The sequence below is a fragment of the mitochondrial genome of Sarcophilus harrisii, assembly GCF_902635505.1.
Source record: "Sarcophilus harrisii mitochondrion, complete genome".
Taxonomy (NCBI): domain Eukaryota; kingdom Metazoa; phylum Chordata; class Mammalia; order Dasyuromorphia; family Dasyuridae; genus Sarcophilus; species Sarcophilus harrisii.
Genome location: NC_018788.1, coordinates 1 through 17,117, shown reverse-complemented (window position 1 = coordinate 17,117; position 17,117 = coordinate 1). Strand labels below are relative to the sequence as shown.

Sequence of the window (17,117 nt, the reverse complement as noted above, 5' to 3'; positions counted from 1 at the left end):
ACACATACACATACACATACACGCCTACCTATACAAAAACTCCTCTGACTGCACTATTTTAGTCGAAAGTGAAATATTGCGGGGGGGGGGGGGAAATATAAACTCATGTCTAATGAGGTTGTTATATAGTATGTCTATCGATCATTGATTATATGTGTAAATTAATTGATATTTATTATATTTCTTAATATCTAAACAATATATATATATCTTGCTTCTTATTAATATAATGTCTAATCATCATTCATATATTAACACCATAATGGAAATAATCGCGTGTCCGGAAAGAGTTCTCAAGTGATGTCCGTTTGAAATGTCGTTGGTCTTGTTATGTAAGTCTGCATTTTTAATGGTGTCCCCCAGGCTCCCGCCCTGCTGATAAACCACCCCCAAATTAAAAACTACCTAATGCCGTAATGATCACTGGAGATGCCGCGATATGAGGTTAAACAGTATTGTTACCATCACAAATGCCTCGACGAAAAGCATGATTTAGCTGAAGCAGGAACGAATGGGCCTGAAGTAACAACCAGTAGCCAGTCATGGGAAAGAAGGTTCATCCACAAGTTATGGGCTTGCTCTGAAGGATATTGTATCTTCAGATGGCGGGTTGCTGATCTCTCGTGAGTTGGGGATTAAGGTATCCGTAATGGTGATGATCTGCTAGAGGAAGTAGTTTTAGTGGTCTTGATTCATGGAGTTAATGTCTATGTACGCCAACATTATATGTCTTATGTAATATATACATATTATGTATAATGTACTATTATGAGTTATATTAGTAAGAGATATGAATGTATTAATTAATTATTAGTAATATATTATATTAATGTATTTAGTAATATATGATTATTATGTACATTAATTATATGATAGAGGAATATAAATGTATGCTCTATATACATAAATATATCATATTATATTGATTTGTATATCAGAATATGGATGAATCTATATGAATGTGCGTATATTTGTTTAAATTGATTTTATAAAAAATTGTAAAAAAAAATTAATACTGGGATAGTATATAAATTAAAATTAAAAAAAAAATAAATTTAAGCAGGAAGTAGTTTAATTAGAATGTCGGCTTTGGGCGTTGATGGTGGGGTGTAATGTCTCCTTCCTGATTGGTCCTAGGAAGGAGTTTACCTTCATAGTTGGCTTACAAGGCCAGTATTTTAGTTAAATTACTTGGACTCTTCACTTAGGTTTTAGTATATAATTTTCGAATAGACCTGCGAGAGGTATGAGGACGAGAATGAGTAGGAAGTAAAGCACAGAAGCCAACTGACCAATGATAATGAACGGTTGTTCTACTGGTTGGCCCCCGATTCAGGTAAGTGTAATTAGGTTTGCAGTGAGAATTCAGAATAAGGTTTGGGAGATTGGGCGGAATATTATGCTTCGTTGATTGGATGTGTGAAGTAGTGGAATGATTAGGAGAATTAGGATAGAAGCTAGTAAAGCGAGAACGCCTCCTAGTTTGTTAGGGATAGAGCGTAGGATGGCATATGCAAATAGGAAGTATCATTCTGGTTTAATGTGTGGAGGAGTATTTAAGGGATTAGCAGGTGAGAAGTTGTCTGGGTCACCTAGGGAGTCTGGTGAGAAAAGGGTTAGGATAAGGAGTGTTAAGAGGAGAAATATAAATCCTAAGGTATCTTTGATGGTATAGTATGGGTGGAATGGAATTTTATCTGAGTTTGGGTTGATGCCCGATGGGTTATTAGAGCCTGTTTCATGTAGAAAGAGTAGGTGGACAATGGTTAATGCTATAATGATAAATGGTAGAATAAAGTGGAAGGCAAAGAATCGTGTAAGAGTTGCTTTATCTACTGCGAAACCCCCTCAAATTCATTCTGCTAGGGTTGTGCCAATGTAAGGGATAGCTGATAGTAAGTTTGTAATTACGGTAGCACCTCAGAATGATATTTGGCCTCAAGGGAGGACATAGCCAACAAATGCTGTGGCTATAACGGTAAGTAGGAGGACTACTCCGATGTTCCATGTTTCTTTGTATAGATAAGATCCATAGTAAATTCCTCGGCCAACATGTAAGAATAAACATATAAAGAATATGGAAGCCCCATTAGCGTGTAGATTACGTAGTAATCAGCCGTAATTAACGTCACGACAAATGTGGGCTACGGAGGAAAAGGCGGTGAATGTGTCAGAGGTGTAGTGTATTGCTAGGAATAGTCCGGTGAGAATTTGAATAATTAGGCATATTCCTAATAAAGACCCGAAGTTTCATCATGCAGAGATGTTGGATGGGGTGGGTAGGTCAATAAAAGAGTGGTTGATAATTTTTAGGAGGGGGTGTGTTTTTCGAATGTTAATCATTAGTTTTTGTAGTTGAATTACAACAATGGTTTTTCAGGTCATAGGTTATGGTTTAAGTCCATACTAAAACTAATATGGAAACGATGCTTATTTTTGTATTGTCTTTAATGCTAATTTTTGGGTTTGTGGCATTTGCTTCTAAACCTTCTCCTGTGTATGGGGGCTTGAGTCTTGTAGTCAGTGGGGGTTTAGGTTGTGCTATCATTGTTAGTTTGAATAGCACGTTTTTGGGGTTAATTGTGTTTTTGATTTATTTAGGAGGTATATTAGTAGTGTTTGGTTATACTGCTGCTATGGCGACTGAAGAGTATCCTGAAAGTTGGGTAGATAATATGGTAGCTTTTAGTATGTTGTTATTGAGTTTGTTAATAGAAATGGTTTGATTAATGGTGTCAGGAGAGGTAGAAGTGGTGATGGCTGTTGAGTTATTTGATTCATTAGGGAATTATTGTGTCGGTCAGGATTGGAATGGGGTATCTTTGTTGTATGGTTGCGGTGGTTGGGCTATAGTATTATTAGGTTGAATTTTGTTTATTACCATTTTGGTAGTTTTGGAGGTTATTCGGGGTTTGTAGTTACAGGACTATAAGGGTTAGTGCTATAGAAATTATAAAAGAGAGGAAGTAGTATTTGATGAGTCCTTTTTGGGTAGAAGTAAAAGTAGAAGACAGGGAGCTATGTAAGTTGGCTTGACCTTTTGGTCCAGTCTTTTCATATCACCCTAGATCAATTAGTATGGTAGCAATGTGTTGACCTGTTTGTAAACCTGCTAAAGGTTTTAGTCGATGAAAGATGTGTGTGAAATATCCTAGTATGTTTGAAAAGTTGTGCGTGTGAATTATAGGTATGATCGGTATTTTGTTAGTTAAGGTGAAAAGTTCAATTGAGATTAGAATGCCTATAATAGTGACTAACATAGCTGAGATTTTTAGTATGGTTGGTATTGTTATAGGGATTGTTGTGGTAGGAGGAATGCTTGTTGTGAGTAGGAATCCTGTAAGAATACTACCTAAAGCTAGTCGTATAATAGGATTAATTAAGTTTGGATTGTTTTCAGATATTACAGGAATAGGTAGGAATCGTGGTTCGTTTAGTAAGACGAAGTGAATTACTCGTATGCTATAGAAGGCTGTAAGTATGGTAGCAATAAGTGTGATGCATAGGGCTCATGTATTTACGTGTGATGTGTTTATGGCTTCGATGATTGCGTCTTTTGAGTAGAATCCTGCTAAAAATGGGGTTCCTATAAGAGCCAAGCTGCCTAATATAATTGCAGAGGATGTGATTGGAAGAAGCGTAAGTAGTCCTCCTATTTTACGGATATCTTGTTCGTCATTAAGGTTATGGATAATAGAGCCAGAGCATAGGAATAGTATTGCTTTGAAGAAAGCGTGGGTGCAAATATGTAGGAATGCTAGGTATGGTTGGTTTAGGCCAAGGGCTACTATTATTAGGCCTAGTTGACTTGATGTGGAAAAAGCTACGATTTTTTTGATATCATTTTGGGTAACGGCACAAATAGCGGTAAATAGGGTTGTAATTCCTCCTAAGCATAGTATAGTGGTGAGAGCTGTTTGATTGCCTTGTATGGTTGGGTTAAATCGAATTAGTAGAAAAATACCTGCAACAACTATGGTGCTAGAGTGTAGTAATGCTGATACGGGGGTGGGTCCTTCTATAGCTGATGGTAGTCAAGGGTGTAAGCCAAATTGGGCTGATTTTCCGGTTGCGGCGAGGATTAATCCAAGTAGGGCTGGTGTATTAATGTTTGTTATGAAAATATGTTGGATATCTCAGGAGTTGCAGTTGAGTATTATTCATGCTATAGCTAATATGAATCCGATGTCTCCGATTCGGTTGTATAGTACAGCTTGGAGAGCAGCGGTGTTTGCGTCGGTTCGTCCGAATCATCATCCGATGAGTATAAATGATATGATGCCTACTCCTTCTCATCCGATGAATAACTGAAATAGATTGTTTGCGGATACAAGAATAATTATTGTAAAGAGGAAGATAATTAAGTATTTGAAAAAGCGGTGGATATTTGGGTCAGTATGTATGTATCAGATTGAGAATTCTAGGATGGATCATGTAACATATAATGCAATTGGGATAAATGTGATGGAGAAATAGTCTAGTTTAAAGCTTATTGATAAGTTAAATGTGCTAATAGGAAGTCATTGCCAGTTTGTAATTGTAGATTCTTGTCCGGAGTAAATGAAGAGTATTAGTGGGATGAGACTAGTAAAGAAAGCTAGTTTGATTATGGTTTTGCATAATGGTGGGAAGTTGATGGTTTTATTTGGTATAAAGATATTATAGATTAAAGGAAAAGTAATTATAATAATGGTTAGTAGAAGAAAGGTATTTAATAAATAGTTAATTACTTTTATTTGGAGTTGCACCAAAATTTTTGGTTCCTAAGACCAATGGATAACTACTATCCTTTAAAAGTAAGAAAGCCATGGGGTTTAATCATGGAATCAAGAGTTAGCAGTTCTTGTAACTTTCTTAGGCATATAAGGAGGTTTAAGCTCCTAATATTAGATTCACAATCTAATGTTTTTGTTAAACTATATTTGCAGTATGTAACGCCAAGAATAAATTTGGGACAGGTGGAAATGATAAGTAAGGGTAGAAGGTGTAGGGTTATTAATATATGTTCTCGAGTAAGTGTTGGTTTGATAGGGTAGATATGGTCAGTAAATTTACCTCGTTGTGAAGTAATTAGTATATATAATGAATATACGGCTGTAATTACTGTATTGGTGCCTAGTAAGATTAGTGAGAAATTAGATCAAGAGAATGAGGTCATAATAACTAAAAGTTCTCCTAAAAGATTAATGGAAGGGGGTTGAGCTAGGTTGGCGAGACTTGCTAATAGTCATCAGGCGCATATTAAGGGGAGAATTATTTGTAAGCCCCGAGTAAGAATAAGAGTTCGGCTGTGAGTGCGTTCATAATTTGTATTGGCTAGACAGAAGAGTATTGAGGAGGTGAGTCCGTGAGCTACTATTAGGACGGTAGCTCCTATAAAGCCTATTGGGGATTGTATAAGGGCTGCAATAATTACTAAGCCTATATGGCTGATAGAAGAGTAGGCAATGAGAGATTTAAGGTCTGTCTGTCGTAGGCAGATAGAGCTTGTTATAATTATGCCTCAGAGGGATAGGATTATGAATGGGTAGCATAGAGTTGATGTAAATGGTTCTGTGAATGCTGTAATTCGTATGATGCCATAGCCGCCTAATTTTAGTAGAATGGCAGCTAGAACTATAGAGCCTGCGATAGGAGCCTCAACGTGTGCTTTAGGCAGTCAAAGATGGAGGCCGTAAAGTGGTATTTTAACTATAAATGCTATTATGCAGGCATATCAGAGTAGGGAAGTTGACATAGAAGAGTCTAAGGTAGGTGCTACTAATGTTATAGTAAGCATATGTAGAGAGCCTAAGTTATTGTGTAAATAAAGTAGTGCTACTAGGAGAGGGAGAGAGCCTATTAAGGTATAGAAGAGGAAATATAGGCCAGCATTAAGTCGTTCGTTTTGGCTGCCCCAGCGTGTAATAATAATAAGGGTGGGGATTAGGGTGGTTTCAAATAGGATATAAAATATGATTAGCTCAGATGCGGTGAAAGCTATAATTAGGGAGAGTTGGAGAATAATAAGTGTAGTTAAGTAAATTTTTTTTCGTACTAGAGGTTCGTGCGCTAGATGATTTTGGCTAGCAATAATTATTAGTGGAAGAAGTCAGCAGGATAGGATAAGTAGTGGTCCTGATAATGAGTCTAAAGAGAAATAATTATTATAATTATAACCTAGGTCAGAGTCGTGGTATAGTAGGGTTAAGCTTCAAATGCTAATAATAAAACTATGTATGGTAGTATTAAGTCATAGTCAGGGTTTTTTGGAATATCATGTTAGGGGGATGAGTATGAAGGTTGATGTAAGGATTTTTAGCATTGTAGTAGGTTTAAATTTTGAATATAATCATTACCATGGGTTGTTGAGATTTTAACTAGTAGGGCGAGACCAATTCCTGCTTCACAGGCTGAGAACACTAATAAGATTAAAGGTAGTATAGATATTGAGAATATATGGAAGTGGGTAATTAGTAATGTTATAAGAATAAATAAGGACAATATTATGCCTTCTAGACAAAGGAGGGTGGATATTAGGTGTGATCGATAGATTAATACTCCGACTAGAGCTAGTGCAAAAGCTACGATAAGGTTTATGTTAATGGAAAGCATAAGGTATTCATGGGTTAGAACCATGATTTATTGAGTCGAAATCAATTATCTTAATTAGATTAAAAACCTATTCAGTTCATTCAAGGCCTTTTTGGAACCATTCGTATGCTAGGCCTCCTGTCAGTAGAATGATGATGAAATATGATAGGAAGAGAATAGTATTAGCAGTAGGTAGTTGGATAGCTCAGGGAAGAGGTAGGAGGAGGGCGATTTCTAAATCAAATAATAAGAATGTAATAGCTACTAGGAAGAATTTTATAGAGAAGGGTAGGCGGGCAGATCCTAGGGGGTCAAAGCCACACTCATAGGGGCTTGATTTTTCTAGATATAGATATAATTGTGGTAATCAAAAGGCAATTAGTACTACTACGGTTGCTAGGGTAGAGTTGATTAGAAGTGTTAATATTAGGTTAATTATTTTTCTCTGGTGTTACCCAGAACTTAATGATTGGAAATCAGTAGTACTAATTATACTAGAAAAATAAGAACCTCATCAGTAGATAGAAACATATAGGAATAATCATACAACATCTACGAAGTGTCAGTATCAGGCAGCGGCTTCAAATCCAAAATGATGTGTAGATGTGAAGTGGTAAAAGAGTTGTCGGATAAGGCATACGATTAGGAAGAGAGAACCAATAATTACATGTAAGCCGTGGAAGCCTGTTGCCACAAAGAATGTTGATCCGTAAATCCCGTCAGAGATAGTAAAAGGGGCTTCATAATATTCTGTAGCTTGCAGAATTGTAAAGTACAAACCTAAAGCAATAGTAGTTGTTAGAGCTTGAATTATTTGTTTGCGGCTACCTTCTATTAGGCTATGATGGGCTCAAGTGATAGAAACACCTGACGCCAGGAGAATAGCTGTGTTTAATAATGGTACTTCTAGTGGGTTAAGTGGATAGATTCCCACAGGGGGCCAGCAGCCTCCTAATTCTAAGGCTGGGGACAGGCTTGAATGGTAGAAAGCCCAGAAAAAGCCTAGGAAAAAAAAGACTTCTGATGTGATGAAAAGGATTATGCCGTAGCGCAGACCTTTTTGCACTACGGGGGTGTGATGGCCTTGATAGGTGCCTTCTCGTACAATATCCCGTCATCATTGGTATATTGTTAGAAGTATGGTAGAAAGTCCTATAAATAGGAGCAGGATAGAATGGAAATGAAATCATATGATTATTCCTGAGGTTAAGAGTAGAGCTGATATAGCTCCCGTTAGTGGTCATGGGCTAGGATTTACTATGTGGTAGGCATGGGTTTGGTGGGTCATTAAGTATCATTATATATTATAATATTAATATGTAATTATGTGTTATTATGTAAATATAAGCTTACTAGCAGGGTGAAGACATAAGCTTGAATTATAGCTACAGCTAACTCTAAGATGGTTAGGAGGAAGAGAACAATAAGTGTAACTGAGGATAGCACAATGTTAATAGAGACTAATGCTAAGGCAGCAGAGCTAATAAGATGAATTAGTAGGTGACCAGCAGTGATGTTAGCTGTCAATCGGACTGCTAATGCCAGTGGTTGAATAAAAAGGCTAATAGTCTCAATAATAATTAGTATGGGGATAAGAAGTGTTGGAGTTCCTTGTGGTAGGAAATGGGCTAATGAGGTTTTTGGTTTGTTTCGAAAGCCTAGTAGTACGGTTGCTATTCAGAGAGGGATAGCTATGCTAATATTTATTGAAAGTTGTGTTGTTGGGGTGAATGAATAGGGTAAAAGGCCTAAAAGGTTGGTTGTGGCGATAAATAGAATAAGAGTTATGAGTATAAGGGCTCATGTGCGACCTAGGTTATTATGTATTGTTATTATTTGTTTAGTAATCAGTCGGATGAGTCAGATTTGTAGTATTTGGATTCGATTAGGGAGTCAACGCTTGGGTGTTGTAAAAATGAGACAAGGGAAGATTATAATAATTGGTAAAGTAGAAATGCCTATAATAGTAGGGCAGATGAAAGGGGCAAATAAATTTTCGTTCATTTTTTCTCTCAGGGAAATGGGATTTCTGGGAGTTTGAGGATTTCTTCTGGAGGATAAATATAGATTATTTCAATACCGATGAGTTGTAGTTGGAATAAGCAGAAAATATTAATGATAGTTAAGCCGGCAACGTGAAATCATGCTGATGTTTCTAATTGAGGCATAGCTTTGAGAGGGCGTTAAACCCTATAAATACCCAAGTATTATTATGATTTTTCAAAGATGTTTGTATTATGTGTGATCAATTTTCAAAATATTTTAGAGTAGATATTTCTAGTACGATGGGTATAAAGCTGTGATTAGAACCACAAATCTCTGAGCATTGACCGAAATAAACCCCAGGGCGTGTAGAGGTCAGGGTGGCTTGGTTTAATCGTCCAGGAACAGCATCTGCTTTTAATCCTAAAGAAGGTACTGTTCATGCGTGTAGAACATCTTCTGATGAGATTAATATTCGAATTGGTAATTCTATAGGAAGAACTACTCGGTTGTCAACTTCTAGTAGTCGCAGCTGTCCTGGATTTAAGTCTTGAGTTGGTACCATGTATGAGTCAAAAGAAAGGTCTTCATAGTCAGTATATTCGTAGCTTCAGTATCATTGATGACCTATAGCTTTAACTGTGAGATAGGGGTTAAAGATTTCATCTATTATATAGAGAATGCGTAGGGAAGGAAGGGCAATTAGGACTAGAATAATTGCGGGTAGGATTGTTCAAATGGTTTCTACTTCTTGAGCGTCCATAGTACTAGTATGCGTTAGTTTTGTTGTTAATATTAAAATTAATACGTAAAGCACCAAAGAACTAATTAAGAAGACGATTATTAGTGTATGATCATGGAAGTATATAAGTTCTTCTATAATGGGGGAAGTAGCATCTTGAAAGCCTAGCTGTATAGGATATGGCATGCTAAGATATACAGGGGTAAAACCTGTAATTTAACTATGGCAAAGTTATGTAATTATTATTACTAATATCTTTTGGAGAAAGTCATAATGGTTATGGGGTTGACTTGAAATCAACTTTTGGGGGTTCGATTCCTTCCTTTCTTGTTTGTTTAAGCTTTGATGAAGACTGGTTGTTCAAACGTATGATATGGGGGAGGGCAACCATAGAGCCATTCAATGTTAGTAGTAGTTAATTCTACAGAAGATACTTCTCGTTTGGATGCGAATGCTTCTCAGATAATGAATACTATGAGAATTACGGCTGTAAGAGAGATGAAGGAGCCGATTGAGGATAAGATATTTCATGCTGTATAAGCATCTGGGTAGTCTGAGTATCGTCGAGGTATTCCTGAGAGTCCTAGGAAGTGTTGTGGGAAAAAGGTTATATTGACACCCACAAATATAATAGAGAAGTGAATTTTTGCTCAGGTGTCATTTAGTATATAGCCTGTGAATAAAGGGAATCAGTGGACAAAGCCTCCTATGATAGCAAAGACAGCACCCATAGATAAGACGTAGTGGAAGTGAGCTACTACGTAATATGTATCATGGAGAACAATATCTAAGGATGAGTTAGCTAATACGATTCCTGTCAGGCCTCCAATTGTAAAGAGAAAAATAAAGCCTAGGGCTCATAATATTGCTGGGGACCATTTAATATTACCTCCGTGCAATGTAGCTAATCAGCTAAATACTTTTACGCCTGTAGGAATGGCAATAATCATGGTGGCTGATGTGAAATATGCTCGTGTGTCAACGTCTAAACCTACGGTGAATATGTGATGAGCTCATACAATAAAGCCTAGGAAACCAATAGATATTATTGCTCAGACTATGCCTATATAACCGAAAGGTTCTTTTTTACCTGCATAGTATGTAACAATATGAGAGATTATTCCGAAGCCTGGTAAAATTAGAATATAAACTTCAGGGTGACCAAAAAATCAGAATAAATGTTGGTATAAAATAGGGTCTCCTCCTCCAGCAGGATCAAAGAATGTTGTATTTAGATTACGGTCTGTTAGTAGCATTGTAATGCCTGCCGCCAGCACTGGTAATGAAAGTAGAAGGAGCACTGCTGTAATCATCACTGATCAGACAAATAGTGGTGTTTGATATTGAGATATAGCAGGGGGTTTTATGTTAATAATAGTTGTAATAAAGTTGATAGCACCTAGAATGGATGAAATACCTGCCAGGTGAAGTGAGAAAATAGCTAAATCTACAGAGGCCCCTGCGTGAGCTAGGTTACCTGCTAAGGGGGGATAAACTGTTCATCCCGTCCCAGCTCCGGCCTCAACGGTCGAAGATGCAAGGAGAAGAAGGAATGAGGGAGGTAGTAGTCAGAAGCTTATATTATTTATTCGAGGAAATGCTATGTCAGGGGCTCCAATTATTAGGGGAACTAATCAGTTTCCAAAACCTCCAATTATAATAGGCATAACCATGAAAAAAATTATAACGAAAGCGTGGGCAGTTACGATTACATTGTAGATCTGATCGTCTCCGATAAGGGTGCCTGGTTGACCTAGTTCTGCTCGGATTAAGAGACTTAAAGCTGTGCCAACTATTCCTGCTCATGCACCAAATAGTAAATAAAGAGTTCCGATGTCTTTATGATTAGTAGAGAAAAGTCATCGAGTAATGAACATAGGTAAAATGGCTGAGTGTAAGCATTGAACTGTAAATTCAAAGACAGAGATAGGATCTCTTTTTGCCAGCATAAACTGAAGCCAAATGTTAAGGCGCTTAGCTGTTAATTAAGAAATAGTAGGATAAAAACCTTCCGGTTTAGAGGAAAAGAGGCTTTATTAAGACTACCCCCGGGACTCCCCGCCTTTTTTTTCTTATAAGGCGGGGAGTCTCTGGATGGCTTCAAAGGCTAGGCGATTTTACACCTGCTTAAGGCTTTGAAGGCCTTTGGTCTTATTTGAACCTAAGCCTTTAGTAGCTCTGAAGTATTAATTACGTTGAATTGCAAATTCGAAGAAGTAGCTTAAGTGCTGCCAGGGCTTATGTAGAGAACTTAGCTTAATTAAAGTGTTCGATTTGCATTCGATTGATGCAGGATAAAGTCTTGTAGTTCTTAGTTAGGAGAGTGTAATAAATAGTGGGGTGAGGGGAAGTAAGAGGCTGGAGATTACTGTTGTTGTTGGGATTAGTATAGTAATTTGTGTTGGATTGTTGTATCATTGTATTTTAGAGTTATTGGTAGATGGAAATATAGTGAGGCTGGATGCATAGATAAGTCGTATGTAGAAGAAGAGGTTTAGTAGGGCGGATAGGGCTATTAGTGTGGCGGTCATGATGTTGTTATTATTGATTAGTTCTTGTAAAATAAGTCATTTGGGTATGAAACCGGTGAGGGGAGGTAGGCCTCCTAAGGATAGAAGAGTAAGTAGGATGATGATGGTTGTTGTGGCGGATTTATTTCATAGACCTCCTAAGGATTTAATTTTGGTAACGTTTGATAGGTTAAGTGTCAGAAATATGGTTAGGGTAGCTATGATATAAATAGTAAGTGATAGGATGGTTAGAGTAGGGTTGATTTGTACAATAATAATTATTCAGCCTATGTGAGCAATGGAGGAGTAAGCTAGAATCTTTCGTAGGTGGGTTTGGTTAAGGCCTCCTCAACCTCCCACTAAGGTAGATAGGATCGCTAGTATAATTAGGATTTTTATGTTTAGGTGAGGGGCGATTTGGAAGAGAATAGCAGTGGGGGCAAGTTTTTGCCATGTTAAAAGAATTATTCCTGTTAGTAGTGGAATTCCTTGTGTTACTTCTGGCACTCAGAAGTGGAAAGGGGCAAGACCTAATTTGATAGCCAGAGCTAAGGTTATTGCGATGGAGGCTCAATTATCTGAAAGTTGTATTAAGGTTCATTGGTTTGTTGATCAAGCGTTGTAAATAATGGCAAATATTATTACTATAGAGGCAGTAGATTGTGTGAGGAAATATTTTGTGGCGGCCTCAGTGGCTCGTGGATTTTTGGGGGTTGTTATTATTGGAATGATAGCTAATGTGTTGATTTCTAATCCTATTCAGGCTGTGAATCAGTGCTCGCTGAAAATAGTTAGGCAGGTTCCGATAAAAAGACTTAGTGTTAAAATAGTAGTTACATAGGGGGACATTAGTATGGGAAGGGTGTGAACCAACATTTTCGGGGTATGGGCCCGATAGCTTATTTAGCTGACCTTACTAGGATGTGGTGTAATGGGAGCACAAAGGATTTTGAGTTCTTTGGTATAGGTTCAAGTCCTATTGTCCTAGAAATAAGGGGGCTTGCACCTCTATTATTTATCCTATCAAGATAATTCTTTTGTCAGACATATTTCTATATTTGTGGTGGAATGCAGGATAGAGCAATAGGTAGTGAGATAAATCATAGGCATATTGCTAGAGTTATTGGTAGGAAATTTTTTCATAGTAGATGTATTAGTTGATCATAGCGGAATCGAGGGTATGATGCTCGCACTCATAAAAAGGTTATAGTGAGAAGGAGTGTTTTTGTTATGAATGATATTGTGTTTAGGTGAGATAAATTAGGTATGAGGGATGGTCCTAGAAATAGAATAGTTGTAATTGCGTTTATGGCAATAATATTTGCATATTCTGCTAGAAAGAATATAGCGAAGGGGCCGGCGGCGTATTCTACATTAAAACCAGATACTAGTTCGGATTCTCCTTCAGTTAAATCAAATGGTGCTCGATTTGTTTCTGCTAGTGTAGAGATATATCATATTATAGCTAGAGGTCATGTTGTAATGATAAGTCAGAAGTTTTCTTGGGTGACTGATATTGTTTTTAATGTGAAGGATCCGTTGATTAATATAATAGATAGGAGAATAATAGCCAGGGAGACTTCATACGAGATAGTCTGTGCTACTGCTCGTAATGCTCCAATTAAGGCATATTTTGAGTTGGAAGCTCATCCTGACCATAGGATAGAATAGACTGATAGGCCTGATAGAGAGAGGATAAAAATAAGTCCTAGATTTAGGTCTAGTAGGGTGTTAGGTATGGGTAATGGAGTTCAGATTGTTAAAGCGATGGAGAGGGCTAGGATGGGGGCGATAATAAATATTGAGGTAGATGAGGTTAGTGGGTGGAGTGGTTCTTTAGTAAATAGTTTTACTGCATCTGCGAATGGTTGAAAGAGGCCATAAGGTCCTACGATGTTAGGGCCTTTTCGGAATTGTATATAACCTAGTACTTTTCGTTCAATAAGTGTGAGGAAAGCGACTGCTAGAAGAATTGGGATAATATAAAGTAGAAGGTTGATTGTAAACATCTATTAAGAAGAGGGTTTGAACCTCTGGGAGTAAAGGCTTAAGCTTTATGCAATTACCGGCTCTGCCATCTTAATAGCCCTGTTCTTGGGGGTATATGGGTTGATTTAGTATATTTAGATAAATTCATATATTAATTCTAGGGCTTATTATGGATATTGGCCCTATTTCTCTTGTCCTTTCGTACTGGGAGAAATGAATTTACAGATAGAAACCGACCTGGATTTCTCCGGTCTGAACTCAGATCACGTAGGACTTTAATCGTTGAACAAACGAACCTTTAATAGCGGTTGCACCATTTGGATGTCCTGATCCAACATCGAGGTCGTAAACCCTGTTTTCGATATGGGCTCTCAAATAGGATTGCGCTGTTATCCCTGGGGTAACTTGTTCCGTTGATCAAAATATGGGTCAATTACTGGTAATATTACACTTAGATTTGTTAATCTTGGTTTTATTCATTCGGAGGTTCTTTTATGCTCCGAGGTCACCCCAACCAAAGACTATAACTCATAGATTATACATGTTATTCCAATAGGTTAAATATTAGTATTTGTTGAGTTATACGACTTAAGCTCCACAGGGTCTTCTCGTCTTGTATAATTATCCCCGCCTCTGCACGGGAAGGTCAATTTCACTGATTGGGAGTAAGAGACAGTTGAACCCTCGTGGTGCCATTCATACTAGTCCCCAATTAAGAGACAAGTGATTATGCTACCTTTGCACGGTCAGGATACCGCGGCCGTTAAAGTCGTGACTCACTGGGCAGGCAATGCCTCTAATACTGGTAAGTGCTAGAGGTGATGTTTTTGGTAAACAGGCGGGGTTCGTATTTGCCGAGTTCCTTTTACTCCTTTTAATCTTTCCTTTATATGCACACCTGGGTTGGGTTAACAAAGTATATAATAAGGTACTAGTATGTAGTTATGATTATTTGTTTGGTTAAGTGTAAGCGGTTGTTCCGGTCGTATATATGCTTGTGCAAGGAGAATACATTCAGGTTACTCATATTAGCATTATATCTTCTAAATAAGAATAGAATTGTCCAATATAAAATAAGGGATTTTGATTAAATATGGGAATTAAGTATTGGATAAGTTTGAGCTTTAACGCTTTCTTAATTGATGGCTGCTTTTAGGCCTACAATGTTTTGTGTTGATTTCATTATCCTCTATGAAAGTTTGTCTACATATCAAAAGAGTTGTCCCTCTTTTGAGTAACATTTAAATTTAAATGATGTTTATGGGTACTTGAATTAAATTTAAAGTTGAACTTAAATTCATTTTTTGGACAACCAGCTATCATTAAGTTCGATAGGCTTTTCACCTCTATTGTAAAATCATCTCACTGTTTTGCTACACAGACGAGTTCGTTCTGTCAACTGTTCTACAATAGCTCACTTAATTTCGGGGAGGCGGGCTTCAATTCGTTTTGTCCGGTTTGACTAGCTAAATCATTATGCAAAAGGTAAAAGGTGAAAACTTTGCTTTTTATTGCTTGTAGGATGAAGTCTTTCAACGTTCCCTCACGGTACTCTCTCTATTGTGCCTATATATTTGTCTGTTCTATCGCCTATACTAGGGCTGATAAATGTTTTGTGGGTGTAATAAATAGTTTAAATGTTGTTTGTAGGACTAGGTCTAGCTCAAAATGGTCAGGATTAGCTGAAATCTTTTAGGTGTAAGCTAAATGCTTTAGTTAAGCTACATTTTGGTTGTCCAAGTACACTTTCCAGTACACTTACCATGTTACGACTTTTCTCCTCTTTTTGGTGTATTGTAATTAGGTATTAAAAGTTACTTTATTGAGGAGGGTGACGGGCGGTGTGTACGCACCCTATTGCCTATTTCAATTAAGCTCTCTATTCTTAATTTACTACTAAATCCTCCTTCATGTCTTTATTTCAGTTGACAATTCGTTATGCTCTAGTATAGAAAATGTAGCCCATTACTTCCCCCTTCATATGTTACACCTTGACCTAACGTTTTTATGATTTGATGATTTTGCTCACTTTGGGCCCCTATTGGGGTGAGCTGACGATGGCGGTATATAGACTGTTGAGCGAGAAGGGGTGAGGTATATCGGGGTTTATCGATTATAGAACAGGCTCCTCTAGGAGGGTCTAGGGCACCGCCAAGTCCTTTGAGTTTTAAGCGGTTGCTAGTAGTTCTCTGGCGAGTAATTTTGTTATTTAATTACCTAGGTTTACGGCTAAGCATAGTGGGGTCTCTAATCCCAGTTTGTACCTTAGCTTTAGTGTCTTCAGCTTTAGTAAAGTCACGTAAGTTGTGTATTTTAGTATCAACTAGGGCGTATTACAGCATAATTGAATTTTAGCTTTATTTGTTTGGTTGCGTGCTTAAACACCCTTTACGCCGTGTTTCTGTTAATTTGGGTTAATCGTATGACCGCGGTGGCTGGCACGAGATTTACCAACCCTTATTTATTATGATTTAGTCAAACTTTCGTTTATAGCTCAATATTAGTCACTGCTGTAACCCGTGGGGGTGTGGTTAAACAAGGTGTCATGGGCTGCTGTTTTAGTGTGCCTGATACCAGCTCCTTTATATTTTAATGGAATTAAAAGGGCATACTCACTGGGTTGCGGAAACTTGCATGTGTAGGTCTAATAAAAATTAACAGTAAGGCCAGGACCAAGCCTCTGTGCTTGTGGAACTGATTAAAGTCCATCTAAGCATTTTCAGTGCTTTGCTTTGCGTTAAGCTACACAAACAGTGAGTTATGAATTTTAAAATTTATCAGAAATTTTTGAAAATTTTAAGTTTGTATACTATGTCAGTATTAAATTTATTTTAGGTTTTTTTCGTTTTTTTTTTTATAAAATTAAAATTTGGAATAGAAAACGGTTGTATGTGTGATTTATAGAATATTGGGAGGTATTGTTGAAGAATTTATATAAGTAGAAGTTTGACAATGAGTAGTGGCGGGTTAGATTTAGTCAGGCCCAGTTGTTACTTATGTGTTTTTAAAGCCTATTTCTCTGAGGTATTTAGTTACCATACTAGAGGACTATCATCCGGTTTTGGGGTTTGACGGAAGCGATAAAATTTAGTAAGGGGGGTAGGGGGGTTTAGTGGTAGAAAACTTTTATAAATATATTTGTATTTGTTGTTGTCTTAAACACACACGCGCACACACATACACACACACATACACACACATACACACACATACACACACACATACACACACATACACACACACATACACACACACATACACACACACATACACACACACATACACACACACATACACACACATACACATACACACATACA

The 17,117-nt window shown here is 37.4% G+C and overlaps 13 protein-coding genes across 13 annotated transcripts, besides 24 other annotated features; 1 reads left to right on the top strand and 12 right to left on the bottom strand. All coding sequences in view use genetic code 2, as the record gives it.

Annotated features, from left to right (window-relative positions):
• Nucleotides 1-1,060: 1,060 nt before the first annotated feature.
• Nucleotides 1,061-1,127, top strand: a tRNA (tRNA-Pro).
• Nucleotides 1,128-1,129: 2 nt separating this feature from the next.
• Nucleotides 1,130-1,197, bottom strand: a tRNA (tRNA-Thr).
• CYTB (cytochrome b) lies at nt 1,198-2,343 on the bottom strand. The gene has a single exon. It carries the CDS (start codon nt 2,341-2,343, stop codon nt 1,198-1,200), a length of 1,146 nt encoding a protein of 381 aa, YP_006883666.1.
• A 3-nt stretch (nt 2,344-2,346) lies between these two features.
• Nucleotides 2,347-2,414, top strand: a tRNA (tRNA-Glu).
• A 3-nt stretch (nt 2,415-2,417) lies between these two features.
• On the top strand, nt 2,418-2,918 carry ND6 (NADH dehydrogenase subunit 6). The gene has a single exon. The coding sequence runs from the start codon at nt 2,418-2,420 to the stop codon at nt 2,916-2,918; it is 501 nt and encodes a 166-aa protein (YP_006883665.1).
• On the bottom strand, nt 2,919-4,727 carry ND5 (NADH dehydrogenase subunit 5). The gene has a single exon. The coding sequence runs from the start codon at nt 4,725-4,727 to the stop codon at nt 2,919-2,921; it is 1,809 nt and encodes a 602-aa protein (YP_006883664.1).
• Nucleotides 4,728-4,798, bottom strand: a tRNA (tRNA-Leu).
• Nucleotides 4,799-4,858, bottom strand: a tRNA (tRNA-Ser).
• Nucleotides 4,858-4,926, bottom strand: a tRNA (tRNA-His).
• On the bottom strand, nt 4,927-6,304 carry ND4 (NADH dehydrogenase subunit 4). Its single transcript has one exon. A coding segment is annotated over exon 1 (1,378 nt).
• Nucleotides 6,298-6,594, bottom strand: ND4L (NADH dehydrogenase subunit 4L). Its single transcript has one exon. The coding sequence runs from the start codon at nt 6,592-6,594 to the stop codon at nt 6,298-6,300; it is 297 nt and encodes a 98-aa protein (YP_006883662.1).
• Nucleotides 6,595-6,663, bottom strand: a tRNA (tRNA-Arg).
• ND3 (NADH dehydrogenase subunit 3) lies at nt 6,664-7,009 on the bottom strand. The gene has a single exon. A coding segment is annotated over exon 1 (346 nt).
• Nucleotides 7,010-7,077, bottom strand: a tRNA (tRNA-Gly).
• Nucleotides 7,078-7,861, bottom strand: COX3 (cytochrome c oxidase subunit III). The gene has a single exon. A coding segment is annotated over exon 1 (784 nt).
• A 35-nt stretch (nt 7,862-7,896) lies between these two features.
• On the bottom strand, nt 7,897-8,577 carry ATP6 (ATP synthase F0 subunit 6). The gene has a single exon. It carries the CDS (start codon nt 8,575-8,577, stop codon nt 7,897-7,899), a length of 681 nt encoding a protein of 226 aa, YP_006883659.1.
• Nucleotides 8,533-8,741, bottom strand: ATP8 (ATP synthase F0 subunit 8). The gene has a single exon. A coding segment is annotated over exon 1 (209 nt).
• Nucleotides 8,741-8,802, bottom strand: a tRNA (tRNA-Lys).
• On the bottom strand, nt 8,803-9,484 carry COX2 (cytochrome c oxidase subunit II). The gene has a single exon. A coding segment is annotated over exon 1 (682 nt).
• Nucleotides 9,485-9,486: 2 nt separating this feature from the next.
• Nucleotides 9,487-9,556, bottom strand: a tRNA (tRNA-Asp).
• A 3-nt stretch (nt 9,557-9,559) lies between these two features.
• Nucleotides 9,560-9,628, top strand: a tRNA (tRNA-Ser).
• A 5-nt stretch (nt 9,629-9,633) lies between these two features.
• On the bottom strand, nt 9,634-11,175 carry COX1 (cytochrome c oxidase subunit I). Its single transcript has one exon. It carries the CDS (start codon nt 11,173-11,175, stop codon nt 9,634-9,636), a length of 1,542 nt encoding a protein of 513 aa, YP_006883656.1.
• Nucleotide 11,176: 1 nt separating this feature from the next.
• Nucleotides 11,177-11,240, top strand: a tRNA (tRNA-Tyr).
• Nucleotides 11,241-11,246: 6 nt separating this feature from the next.
• Nucleotides 11,247-11,318, top strand: a tRNA (tRNA-Asn).
• An 81-nt stretch (nt 11,319-11,399) lies between these two features.
• Nucleotides 11,400-11,469, bottom strand: a tRNA (tRNA-Trp).
• Nucleotides 11,470-11,474: 5 nt separating this feature from the next.
• Nucleotides 11,475-11,538, top strand: a tRNA (tRNA-Cys).
• Nucleotides 11,539-11,543: 5 nt separating this feature from the next.
• Nucleotides 11,544-11,612, top strand: a tRNA (tRNA-Ala).
• A 1-nt stretch (nt 11,613) lies between these two features.
• On the bottom strand, nt 11,614-12,657 carry ND2 (NADH dehydrogenase subunit 2). The gene has a single exon. It carries the CDS (start codon nt 12,655-12,657, stop codon nt 11,614-11,616), a length of 1,044 nt encoding a protein of 347 aa, YP_006883655.1.
• Nucleotide 12,658: 1 nt separating this feature from the next.
• Nucleotides 12,659-12,726, bottom strand: a tRNA (tRNA-Met).
• Nucleotides 12,726-12,796, bottom strand: a tRNA (tRNA-Gln).
• Nucleotides 12,794-12,861, top strand: a tRNA (tRNA-Ile).
• ND1 (NADH dehydrogenase subunit 1) lies at nt 12,861-13,817 on the bottom strand. Its single transcript has one exon. It carries the CDS (start codon nt 13,815-13,817, stop codon nt 12,861-12,863), a length of 957 nt encoding a protein of 318 aa, YP_006883654.1.
• A 1-nt stretch (nt 13,818) lies between these two features.
• Nucleotides 13,819-13,891, bottom strand: a tRNA (tRNA-Leu).
• A 1-nt stretch (nt 13,892) lies between these two features.
• Nucleotides 13,893-15,460, bottom strand: an rRNA (l-rRNA).
• Nucleotides 15,461-15,528, bottom strand: a tRNA (tRNA-Val).
• A 1-nt stretch (nt 15,529) lies between these two features.
• Nucleotides 15,530-16,480, bottom strand: an rRNA (s-rRNA).
• Nucleotides 16,481-16,549, bottom strand: a tRNA (tRNA-Phe).
• Between the last annotated feature and the right edge of the window lie 568 nt (nt 16,550-17,117).